Source organism: Hylobates moloch, unplaced genomic scaffold (assembly GCF_009828535.3).
Source record: "Hylobates moloch isolate HMO894 unplaced genomic scaffold, HMol_V3 SCAFFOLD_9, whole genome shotgun sequence".
NCBI classification, from domain to species: domain Eukaryota; kingdom Metazoa; phylum Chordata; class Mammalia; order Primates; family Hylobatidae; genus Hylobates; species Hylobates moloch.
In genome coordinates this window covers 9,335,278-9,347,497 of record NW_026652284.1, presented here as the reverse complement: position 1 = coordinate 9,347,497, position 12,220 = coordinate 9,335,278, and the positions used below count along the sequence as shown (strand labels likewise).

At 46.9% G+C, this 12,220-nt stretch overlaps 1 protein-coding gene across 2 annotated transcripts in view; it reads right to left on the bottom strand.

The window, feature by feature from the left end:
* Window positions 1–8,491: 8,491 nt before the first annotated feature.
* NMNAT1 (nicotinamide nucleotide adenylyltransferase 1) overlaps window positions 8,492–12,220 on the bottom strand; it is a 35,469-nt gene continuing 31,740 nt past the window's right edge. The window contains exon 5 of one of the 2 annotated variants that reach the window (XM_032758857.2): window positions 8,492–11,388. In XM_032758857.2, the coding sequence (XP_032614748.1) occupies window positions 10,988–11,388 (401 nt within the window). In that variant the 3' untranslated portion in view covers window positions 8,492–10,987. The remainder of the gene's footprint in view (window positions 11,389–12,220) is intronic. The other variant, XM_058444354.1, reaches the window with a different exon arrangement.

The window sequence follows — 12,220 nt, the reverse complement described above, 5'->3', positions numbered from 1 at the left end:
GGCTTCCAGCTCAAAAGTCACTATTAGGGGTACAGTCTTGTCTTTTTCTTTTTTTGAGAGCAAGTCTCGCTTTGTTGCCCAGGCTGGAGTGCAGTGGTGTGATCTCCACTCACTGCAAGCTCCGCCTCCCGGGTTCACACCATTCTCCTGCCTCAGCCTCCCACGTAGCTGGGACTACAGGCGCCCGCCACCACGCCCAGCTAATTTTTTTGTATTTTTTAGTAGAGACAGGGTTTGACCGTGTTAGCCAGGAAGGTCTCGATCTCCTGACCTCGTGATCCACCCTCCTCGGCCTCCCAAAGTGCTGGGATTACAGGGGTGAGCCACTGCACCTGGCCACAGGGGTACAGTCTTTTCTAGTCATGGTCTCCATGGAGAGGAATTGTCCCTAAACACCCCTGGCCTCTGCTCATCCTCTTAGGATTGGAACAACTAGGACTGAAGGAGTGCCTGGGACATGGAACTCTTGCTGCTAAAATTGGAAAAGTCCCTGGTAAACTGGAATGAATGCTTGCTCTCAGGGCAATGGCCACTGAACCATTTTTGTCAACTAGGTAGAGGCAATCTATAAAAAAATTATAATCCTAGGCTGGGTGCAGTGGCACATGCCTGTAATACCAGCATTTTGGGAGGCCGAGGAGGGAGGATCGTTTGAGCCCAGGATTTTGAGATCAGCCTGGGCAAGATGGCAATGTCTCGTCTCTACAAAAAATAAAAAACTAGCTGGTTGTGGTGGTATGCACGTGTAGTTCCAGCTACTCGGGAGACTGAGGTGGGACGATCACTTGAACCTGGGAGGTCGAGACTGCGGTGAGCCTGATGGAACCATTGCACTCCAGCCTGAACGACAGACTGAGACCCTGTCTCAAAAAAAAAAAAAAAAAAATATATATATATATATATATATAAACCTAAAGTATTTATTTACTTATTTATTTATTTAGAGACAGAGTCTTGCTTTGTCACCCAGTCTGGAGTGCAGTGGCTCAACCTCTGCCTCCCGGGTTCAAGAAATTCTCCTGCCTCAGCCTCTAGAGTAGCTGAGATTACAGGCGTGAGGCACTGTGCTCAGCCCTTTTGTTGCTTTTTTATTTTTCGTCTTATTTTTCAGTTGGTTTAGAATGTAGACAGAAAAGTACTTGGATATCCTCAAGAACTTGAAAATCACCTTCTCAGAACAGCCTTCCTATATGCTCCTAATACACACTTACTCCACATCACATCTCTGCTTACGTCCTTTGTCATTATTATAATCCATAATTATCTTTTTTCTTTTTTATTGACTGCCTTTTCCATGAAACTTTCCAGGGCAGAGCCCATGTTCATTTCATTCACCACTCCAGTATCTCCAGGGTCTGGCACAGTGCCTGGCAAGTACTCAATAAATGTTTGTTGACTGACGGACTGACTGGCTATGACCTTTTCCAAGGGAGAAATGCCATTTTCATTGAGAAGCCAGAGTGACTTCACCTTGCCCATAATGAGCTAGCTGTCGATTCTCGTAACCATAAGACATTCATTCCAGGCTTGCTGCGGTGGCTCACGCCTGTAATCCCAGCACTTTAGGAGGCCGAGTTAGGAAGGTCACTTGAGGTCAAGAGTTCGAGACCAGCCTGGCCAACAGGGTGAAATCCCATCTCTACTAAAAACAAAAAGTAGCCAGGCATGTAATCCCAGCTACTGGGGAGGCTGAGGCAAGAGAATTGCTTGAACCCGGGAGGCAGAGGTTGCAGTGAGCCGAGATTGCACCATTGCACTCCAGCCTGGGCGAAGAAGCAAGACTTTGTCTAAAAAAAAAAAAAAAATCCAGATGACTAAGAGAACAGGATATGCAGAAATCTTACTTACTTCCTATTCTTAAAATCTTATTGTTCTAAAACTTGGCCTGAAAATGAAAATCACAGAAAAAACTAATAATAGTTTTAACCTTCGCGCTGGTTGGTATGGCTTCTGGCCAGCTTGAGCAAGGGTCATCCATTATGGACAGGATTTAATTTCAGCTGAAGTAGACATAGACTCCACTTGCCATAGGATAAAGAGTAATTTTTTTCCTTTACGACTCTATTATCTTTCTAGACAGGACTCAAGGTTACCTCTGGAAGGAGAATAATTTATTTGGTCAAATTTGAGCCCTTTCTTTCCTTCTGTTTGGTGCTGGCAAAGTAAACCAGAAGATTACAGCCAAGACTGAGGTCCTGAACCTGTGTACAAGCACTGTTCTTCCTAGACAGCAACGGATGGGGATTGCTGAGGGCCACTTTATCATGGAACCTCTCATCTGTTGCTTGATGGAGTCTGATGCTGGTTCAGCAAAGACTGGCATGGACCTTGTGGTGGACTCCACACCATCCATACCTCCCCTCCCTACTGCAAGAATGCAGTGCCAATAGGGAGTTTGGTCCAGCTCCTGAAGGTAGACCTGGATTAGTGTCAGGCTAAACCAATCCTGGAAACCCTATTAGCTTAGCCAGTGATCAGCTTTAGGGAGAAGCAGGTTTAAATGACTGAATCAGCCAGTGAGATGTGATGAGGAGTTTGAAAGGGCTGTTGGGAAAGATGTTTCTTTGATTTTAACAGAGCCATGGGGAGCCATGAGGAGTCACTCCTGAACATGAACAAGGAAGCCTGGCTACTGGTGACCCTCCTATAACTCAAGGGCACTAGATTTAAGACACTGTGACTAGAAGACTAGAGGGATGGAAAGAACCCGGGTCCCCGATGACAGTGTTGATTCACAGCACCTACAAACCTACACACCTTCCATTCTGCCCTATGTCTGTACTTCTGAGTATAAATGTCCGTGTTTAAACCACTTTGAGTTGAGCTTCCTGCTACTTGCAATGAAAAAAAATTCTGATACATTTTGAAGCAGGGTATTTCCCTGACCCCTTCATTGGCAGGAACTAGAATGCCGGGGCGCTGGAACCAGCCAGCCGCTTTGGCGCTGGCAGGGGCCATTCCACTCACTTGGACCTGCTGTGCTCCACCCCTTATGGGAGGTGGAGCACGCAGGTGAGCAGGTATAGGAGCTGGGGCGAGTGCTTTTGGGCACCTGCAGGAGCAAAACTTTGTGTGGGCCCTGCAGCAGCATCTGGTGAGGGTGCATGCAACCCCTGAAGCCTCGGAAGGGGTGTTACAAGGCCCTTTTAGCTTTGCTGTCCATGGACAGCTTAAGTGTTAACAGCTCAGGGGAGGGTCAGTGTGACAGCCGTTTGCACCCGCACTTGTGGTACCCGAGTTCTTGTCCAGTGTCCAGGAGGAATGAGATAGCACAAATGAATTGAAGATGGTAAATGCATGGAAATTTATTGCCAATGAAAGTGGCTCTCAGTAGGAAGAGGAGCTGAAAAGAGGATGGAGCAGGAAGGTTCTTCCCCTGAAGTCCAGTCATCCTTGGCTGAACTCCTCTTCAAAGCTACATCATGAAGCTGTCCCTCTGAAGTCAAGCCACTTCTTTCTGCCATCCAACCATAGTCTCCAAAATCTAGCTGCTTCTCCTCTCTCTGCTGGCTGAGTTTGTTTGTTTTTTTTTTTTTTTTAGACTGAGTTTCACTCTATCACCTAGGCTGGAGTGTAGTGGCGTGATCTTGGCTCAGTGCAACCTTCACCTCCTGGGTTGAAGTTATTCTCGTGCCTCAGCCTCCTGAGTAGCTGGGATTACAGGTGCCCGCCACCATGCCTGGCTAATTTTTGTATTTTTAGTATAGGTGGGGTTTCGCCATGTTGGCCAGGCTGGTCTTGAACTCCTGACCTCAAGTGATCTGCCTGCCTTGGCCTCCAAAAGTGCTAGGGTTACAGGGTACTGCGCCCAGCTGAGCCTGGGGTTTTCACGGGCACAGGATGGGGGGTGGGCCATGGGTAGTTATGGAAAAGGTAACTTTCAAGAGAGCAAACAGGGATGTAAATGCTCACTTTGGGCCATAGTATCAGGCTTTTCGGCTCCAGGTGGGGAGCCCTCATTGGGGACCCACCCTCTTCTGCCTAGAATTTCTCTGTCTCCTTTCCTTATCAATATCATAAATAAAATCAAGGTACTTTTGGCTGGGCACAGTGGCTCATGCCTGTAATTCCAGCACTTGGAGGGGCAGAGGTGGGAGAATCACTTGAGGCCAGGAGTTTGAGACCAGCATGACCAACATGACAAAACCCCATCTCTACTAAAAATACAAAAATTAGCTGGGTGTGGTGGCACACGCCTGTGATCTCAGCTACTCAGGAGGCTGAAGCACGAGAATCATTTGAACCCGAGACTGTCTCAAAAAAAAAAAAAAATCAAGGTACCCCCCCCTTTTTTTTTTGAGGTGGAGTCTTGCTCTGTCACCCAGGCTGGAGTGCAGTGGCACGATCTTGGCTCACTGTAACCTCTGCCTCCCCAGGTTCAAGCAATTCTCCTGCCTCAGATTCCTGAGTAGCTAGGACCACAAGTGCCTGCCACCATGCCTGGCTAATATTTTTGTACTTTTATTAGAGACGGGGTTTCACCATGTTGGCCAGGCTAGTGTCGAACTCCTGACCTCAGGTGATCCACATGCCTTGGCCTCCCAAAGTGCTGGGATTACAGGCATGAGTCATCACACCCAGCCAAGGTACCCTTTCTTCTTAAGCAGCTTTCTTACGATTATTTATCTATTTGAGAGCAAAATTATGGTTCAGTTTCGAACATGCTTAAGTTGCTGAAGATACAAATGTTAAATAAACTACTACTTTGGGCCAGGCGTAGTGGCTAACGCTTGTAATCTCAGCACTTTGGGAGGCCGAGGCGGGAGGATCACGAGGTCAGGAGATTGAGACCACGGTGAAACCCCGTCTCTACTAAAAATACAAAAAAAAAAAATCCAAAAACATTAGCTGGGTGTGGTGGCAGGCGCCTGTAGTCCCAGCTACTCGGGAGGCTGAGGCAGGAGAATGGCGTGAACCCGGGAGGCGGAGCTTGCAGTGAGCCGAGATCGTGCCACTGCACTCCAGCCTGGGTGACAGAGCAAGACTCCGTCTCAAAAATAAATAAATAAATAAAATAAACTACTACTTTGGTTGGGTGTGATAGCTCACGCCTGTAATCCCCGCACTTTGGGAGGCCAAGGCAGGTGGATCATTTGAGGTCAGGAGTTCAAGATCAGCCGGGCCAACATGGAGAAACCCTGTCTCTATTAAAAATACAAAAGTTAGCCGGGCACGGTCGTGTGCGCTTGTAATCCCAGCTACTCAGGAAGCTGAGGCAGGAGAATTTCTTGAACCTGAGAGGCCTCGGAGGTTGCAGTGAGCTGAGATCGTGCCACTGCACTCCAGCCTGGGTGACAGAACAAGACTCTGTTTCAAAAAAAAAAAAACCCAAAAAAACCATACTTCATGCTAGACCAGCTTATGAAGTGGGAAATAAGTAAGTAAATAAAAATTTTGAAAATCACTTTATGAATACTATTGTTTCAACATGAGTGTGGCTGAAGACTTGGGTCTTCTGCTTTGGTGACATTGATACTTTTAGCTGTACTATTTCATTTTTTTTGAAACAGGGTCTCAGTTGCACAGGCTGGAGTGCAGTGAGGTAATCACAGCTCACTACAGCCTCCAGATCCCAGGCTCAAGCAATCTTCTCACCTCAGCCTCCCAAATAGCTGGGACTACATGCACAAGCTACCATGCCTGGCTAATTTAAATTTTTATTTATTTATTTATTTATTTATTTATTTATTTATTTATTTATTTATTTAATTTTGAGATGGAGTCTTGCTCTGTTGCCCAGGCTGTAGTGCAGTGGTGCAATCTCGGCTCACTGCAAGCTCTGCCTCCCGGGTTCACGCCATTCTCCTACCTCAGCCTCCCAAGTAGCTGGGACTACAGGCACCCGCCACCACGCCCGGATAATTTATTGTATATTTAGTGAGACGGGGTTCCACCGTGTTAGCCAGGATGGTCTCGATCTCCTGACCTTGTGATCTGCCCCGGCTCACTGCAAGCTCTGCCTCCCGGGTTCACGCCATTCTCCTATTTATTTATTTATTTATTTATTTTGAGACGGAGTCTTGCTCTGTCGCCCAGGCTGTAGTGCAGTGGTGCAATCCCGGCTCACTGCAAGCTCTGCCTCCCGGGTTCACGCCATTCTCCTACCTCAGCCTCCCAAGTAGCTGGGACTACAGGCGCCCGCCACCATGCCCGGATAATTTTTTGTATATTTAGTGAGACGGGGTTCCACCGTGTTAGCCAGGATGGTCTCGATCTCCTGACCTTGTGATCTGCCCGCCTCGGCCTCCCAAAGTGCTGGAATTACAGGCGTGAGCCACCGCGCCCTGCTGCCTGGCTAATTTTTTAAAAAAATTTTATAGACATAGGGTCTCACTATGTTGCTCATGCTGGGCTCAAGTGATCCTCCTGTCTTGGCCTCCAAAGTGCTGGGATTACAGGTGTGAGCCACCACACTGGACTTATTACACCTGTTTTGTTTTTGTTTGTTTGTTGAGAGGGAGTTTTTGTTCTTGTTGCCCAGGCTGGAATGCAGGGTCATGATCAGGGCTCACTGCAACCTCTGCCTCCTAGGTTCAAGCAATTCTCCTGCCTCAGCCTCCCAAGTAGCTGGAATTACAGGTGCCTGCCACCACGCCTGTATAATTTTTTTTGTTTTTGTTTTTGTTTTTTTTTGTTTGTTTGTTTTGTTTTTTTGAGACGGAGTCTTGCTCTGTCCCCCAGGCTGGAGTGCAGTGGCGCAATCTCAGCTCACTGCAAGCTCTGCCTCCCGGGTTCACGCCATTCTCCTGCCTCAGCCTCCTGAGTAGCTGGGACTACAGGCGCCCGCCAACACACCCGGCTAATTTTTTGTATTTTTAGTAGAGACGGGGTTTCACCATGTTAGCCAGGATGGTCTCGATCTCCTGACCTCGTGATCCGCCCGCCTCGGCCTCCCAAAGTGCTGGGATTACAGGCTTGAGCCACCGCGCCCGGCCAATAATTTTTTGTATTTTTAGTAGAGACGGGGTTTCACCATGTTGGCCAGGCTGGTCTTGAACTCCTGACCTCAGGTGATCCACCCACCTTGGCCTCCCAAAGTGCTGAGATTACAGGTGTGAGCCACCATGCCCAGCCTGAGCCACCATGCCCAGCCCTGTTTTGTTTTTTGAGACAGGGTCTGGCTCTGTTACCCAGGCTGGAGTGCGATGGCACAATCTCAGCTCACTGTAACCTCCGCCTCCTATGCTCAAACCATCCTCTCACCTCAGCCTCCTAAGTAGCTTGGACTATAGGCACACACCACCACACCCAGCTAATTTTTGTATTTTTGGTAGAGACAGGGTTTTGCCATGTTGCCCAGGCTAGTCTAGAATTCCTGGGCTCAAACAATCTGCTACCTCTGATTCCCAAATTTCTGAGATTATAGGCATGAGCCACTGTGCCCAGCCAGTACATGTTTTTTGTTTGTTTGTTTTTCTAAAGATAGGATCTTGCTATGTTACGCAGGCTGTTCTTGAACTCCTGGCCTCAAGCAATCCTTCCACCTTGGCCTTCCAAAGTGCTGGGATTACAGATGTGAATCACCAAGCCTGGCTGAGCCACCATGCCGGCGCTAGCCAATATACTTGTATTAATGTACAAATTGGACTCTAGCATTCCTCACACTGAAGTATTTATGGGTAAAATTACACATTTGGGATTTGCTTTAAAAGACTCCAGCAAAACAAAACAGGTGTAGATGAAGATGGGCAAAATGTTATGCTTGAAGTTGATGGGTACGTAGGGGCTCATTATACTATGATCACTAATTTTGTGTGTTTGCTATTTTCCCTAATGTTTTACAATGTAATTGTCAGGTTATCCATTGTTTTGGAAAAATTTATTGGGCAGCTTAACTTGATTTGGGAAACACTGTCCACGGCAAGTCATCTAGACTTGGTAAGACATGTGAGGGAGAAATGGATCTGAATTCCAGTTCTGAAACTGAGGTGACAGTTTCATTAAAGGACAGCAAGGGGACAGCAATCATGCCTGCAGAGTCAAAACAGAGAATAATGGGACCAGGCACCACTATGACAGGTCAAAAACCCTATCTGGGCAGAGCGTGATGGCTCACACCTGTAATTCCAGCACTTTGGGAGGCCGAGGTGGGCGGATCATTTGAGGCCAGGAGTTCGAGACCAGCTTGGCCATCACGGTGAAACCCTGTCTCTACTGAAAATACAAAAATTAGCCAGGCATGGTAACACACGCCTGTAATCCCAGCTCCTTGGGAGGCTGAAGCAGGAGAATTGCTTGAACCCAGGAGGCAGAGGTTGCAGTGAGCCGAGATCGCGCCACTGCACTCCAGCCTGGGCGACACAGCAAAACTGTCTCAGAAGCAAACACACACACACACACACACACACACACGTTAATTATGGCCCATATCACCTTCTCCCTCGGATTCCACTTTTCTATTCCAAGGAATTGCTAACACTGGGCAAGTTCAGCCTAGTCCTTCTGTGAGGACTGAATACATCGGACTCATCTCCATCAGACTACCACAAACTGTTGTTGAACGCTTTATTTGTCCTCATTTAGGGTAAATGAAAAATTTCAAGATTTGGTTACAACTTCATTCTTTGAAAAGTAGTATTTTACAGAAAGAGAGGTTACGGGTACTGGCTCTGAAGACAAAGCTTAGATTCAAGCCCAGCTTCACCATTTATACCAGTCCCCTGATTTTGCTGTTTCCTTATGATATAAGGCACTCAGGAGCACAAGCCAAGCACACAGTAAGTGTTCAGGAAGTGCTGGCATTATGAAGTTCAAACAGTACCATTGGTAAATGAAGTTCAGATTTCAGAGGTGGAGACTGTGTGTGCAGCCTCACAGCTAAGTGGATGCCATGGTGAAATGTTTAGATCATAGGCCTTTGAGAAGAATTATGAGAATGTTAGAGGAATGGCCCTCCCTTAGCACCCAGAAATAAATGTTAAAGGAGGCTATTTCATCATATAAGAACTTCCGGACTTCTGGAAAAGTGAAAAGAGAAGCTTGGGTAAGGAAGATGAAAGCCCTCCCACCACCCTGCATGCTGACCTAGGGCATCCTTCCTTCTACTCTGTTGTTAGATTCTCATTATGGCCAAAAAAAAAGCATTCCTTAACCTAAACCATCCCCATGGCTCAATCTCCACCCCTTCATCACCAAGGAAAAGCCACTTCTCTTATCTGAAAGGCCTGCTGTTCACATAGGCAAACTACCACAAAGGCTCTCCATCATCCAGATGAAGATGCCAATCAAGGACTTTTACTGCAGGTTTGTTTGCCACATTCAAATTACACAATGTAAGGGGTAAAGGGTACAACACATAAAATCCCCAGCATCAAACAAACAAGCCAAACAAAACACCAGCATCACACATTTCCTCTAAATTCACAGTACAAAAGCAAATTATGGAAATGATGCAGGAGGAAATAAACAATGGCATATTTTCTTCACATCAGTCATTAATATTTATTCCCCTGTGAAATTCATTGTTCTAACTTCCATTATTCAAAGTGGAAGTTCTGTCCTTGAGGACACCCAAAATTATGCTATTATGTGGCGGCATCAACAGCATCCTCGGCGTTGGGAGAAAAAGCCAAGCTTATTCTCTGTACAAAGCTTGTTCTTTGTACAAAGTTGTTGCTCCATAAATAATGCAACAATAGGATCACGCTGGGTGCGGTGGCTCCCGCCTGTAATCTCAGCACTTTGGAAGGCCGAGGTGGGCAGATCACCTGAGGTCAGGAGTTCAAGACCAGCCTGTCTAACATGGCGAAACCCCATCTCTACTAAAAATACAAAATTAGCCGGACATGGTAGTGGGTGCCTGTAATCCCAGCTACTTAGGAGGCTGAGGCAGGAGAATTGCTTGAACCCAGGAGGCGGAGGTTGCAGTGAGCCAAGATCGCACCACTGAACTCCAGCCTGGGAGACAGAGTGAGACTCCATCTCAAAAACAAAAAACAATAGGATCATTGCACCCTTACCAGGTCTCCTGCAAGGGTCCCCACATGCCTTGTCCAGTGAGGTCCTGAGGTCAGTAGTCACAGCTGAGCAGGGCACAGGCAATTCTAAGTAGGAAGGCACAACAGTATGAGAGAAGTTTCCAGCATTGGAACCTTTCTGCAGTTTACACGACACTTCAGATGAACTAGGTGTAGTTCCCCAGAGGAAGTCCAAATTCAGTTCTGATAGCTTCATCTTGCTCTATCATTACTTTTCAAGGCTCCTTCAACTCTTAAACTCCAAGAAGCTAAGGAGGAGAAAATGACCGTCATCTGTAGGATTTGAGGCTCCAGCCTTTCACTGACTTGGCAGATGGATCCTGAAACCTGCTAGCTGTTAGGCTTTTTCTTTTTTTTTTTTTTTGAGATGGAGTTTTGCTCTTTTGCCCGGGCTGGAGTGCAGTGGCATGACCTTGGCTCACTGGAACCTCTGCCTCCCGGGTTCAAGTGATTCTCCTGTCTCAGCCTCCCAAGTAGCTGGGATTACAGTCATGCGGCACCATGCCCAGCTAATTTTTTGTATTTTTAGTAGAGACTCCATCTCAAAAACAAACAAAAACTTATTTTAGCTTACCATTGATTTTTACTAAATTTTTTTTTTTTTTTTGAGACGGTGTCTTGCTCTGTCACCAGGCTAGAGTGCAGTGGCATGATCTTGGCTCACTGCAACCTCCACCACCTGGGGTCAAGTGATTCTCCTGCCTCAGCCTCCCAAGTAGCTGGGACTACAGGCACGTGCCACCACACACAGCTAATTTTTGTATTTTTAGTAGAGATGAGGTTTCACCATATTGGCCAGGATGGTCTGGATCTCTTGACCCCGTGATCCACCTGCCTCAGCCTCCCAAAGTGCTGGGATTACAGGCGTGAGCCACTGTGCACAGACGATTTTTACTAAACTTTTAAGCTTTAGTTTAGGCAACAGATCACAACTTCTTTCCCCAGTTATTAACGCCCAGATTGTTTCAGATCCCCAAATGGGAAGTCCGAAATATCATGCTGTAGAATTCCTATGTCTTAGCTTCTGCAGTGTTTCTCTGCAAAGGGGCCAGGATGACCCCAGCATTCCTGTCTTCACTCTCAGAGCTGTACAAATTATGCTTTTCAATGTATTCCTGGACAAGATCTGGTACCAAGTAGCGAATGCTCTGACCCCTTCTGAGGGCTCTCCGGATTTTTGTGGATGAGATGTCATTAGTGATCCATTCATTCACCACGTGAATGTTGCTCTGGTGTTTCCACAGCACATCCGATTCATAGATAAACTTCTGAGCATCATTTCCAGCCCGAGTAACACATATGAGCCCATAGTTGGCCACGATTTGGGTGATGTCTTCACTCTTCCACAAATTGGGAACAGCAAAGGACTCCAATAAATCTGCCCCACACAGCAGCTTGACCTTTGGCACAGCTGGGAAGAATAAAACAGAGCTTTGGGGTATGCTTTTTCTTCCCCTCTACCTCCTCCAAGTGGAAGGGGGTTTACTTTTCTAACAACCCACTGTATCAAAATGAAGATATGTATGTGCTTTTCAAGAATGAGGGTTCAGGCCGAGTGTGGTGGCTCTAGCCTGTAATCCCAGCACTCTGGGAGGCCGAGGCGGGTGGATCACTTGAGCTCAGGAGTTTGATACTAGCCTGACCAACGTGGTGAAATACTGTCTCTACTAAAAATACAAAATTAGCCGGGGGTGGTGGCACATGCCTGTAACCCCAGATACTCGGGAGGCTGAGGCAGGAGAATCACTTGAACTCGGGAGGCAGAGGTTGCAGTGAGCCGAGATCGTGCCATCGCACTCCAGCCTGGGCAACAAGAGCAAAACTCTGTCTCAAAAAAAAAAAAAAAAAAATGACAGTTCACAGTTTTTATGAGTTTTTATGAGAATCAGATTCCCAAAAGAGACCCAGGACACCTCAAAGATTAGAGACCACTGCAGGAGAAATAAGTTCCAAGTGCCTTTTACTCTCCTTCACTTCATGCAACTAACAAGGGGCATTTTCCAGACACCCACAAGTATGCAATATAAAATGAAAATAAAGGCCAGCCATAGTGGCTGACACCTGTAATCCTAGCACTTTGGGAGGCCGAGGCAGGAGGACTGCTTGGGGCCAGGAGTTCAAGATCAACCTGGCCAACATAGCCAGACCCCATCTCTAAAAAACCAAAAAAATAAGGCCCAGGCGCTGTGGCTCACGCCTGTAATCCCAGAACTTTGGGAGGCTGAGGCGGGTGGATCACAAGG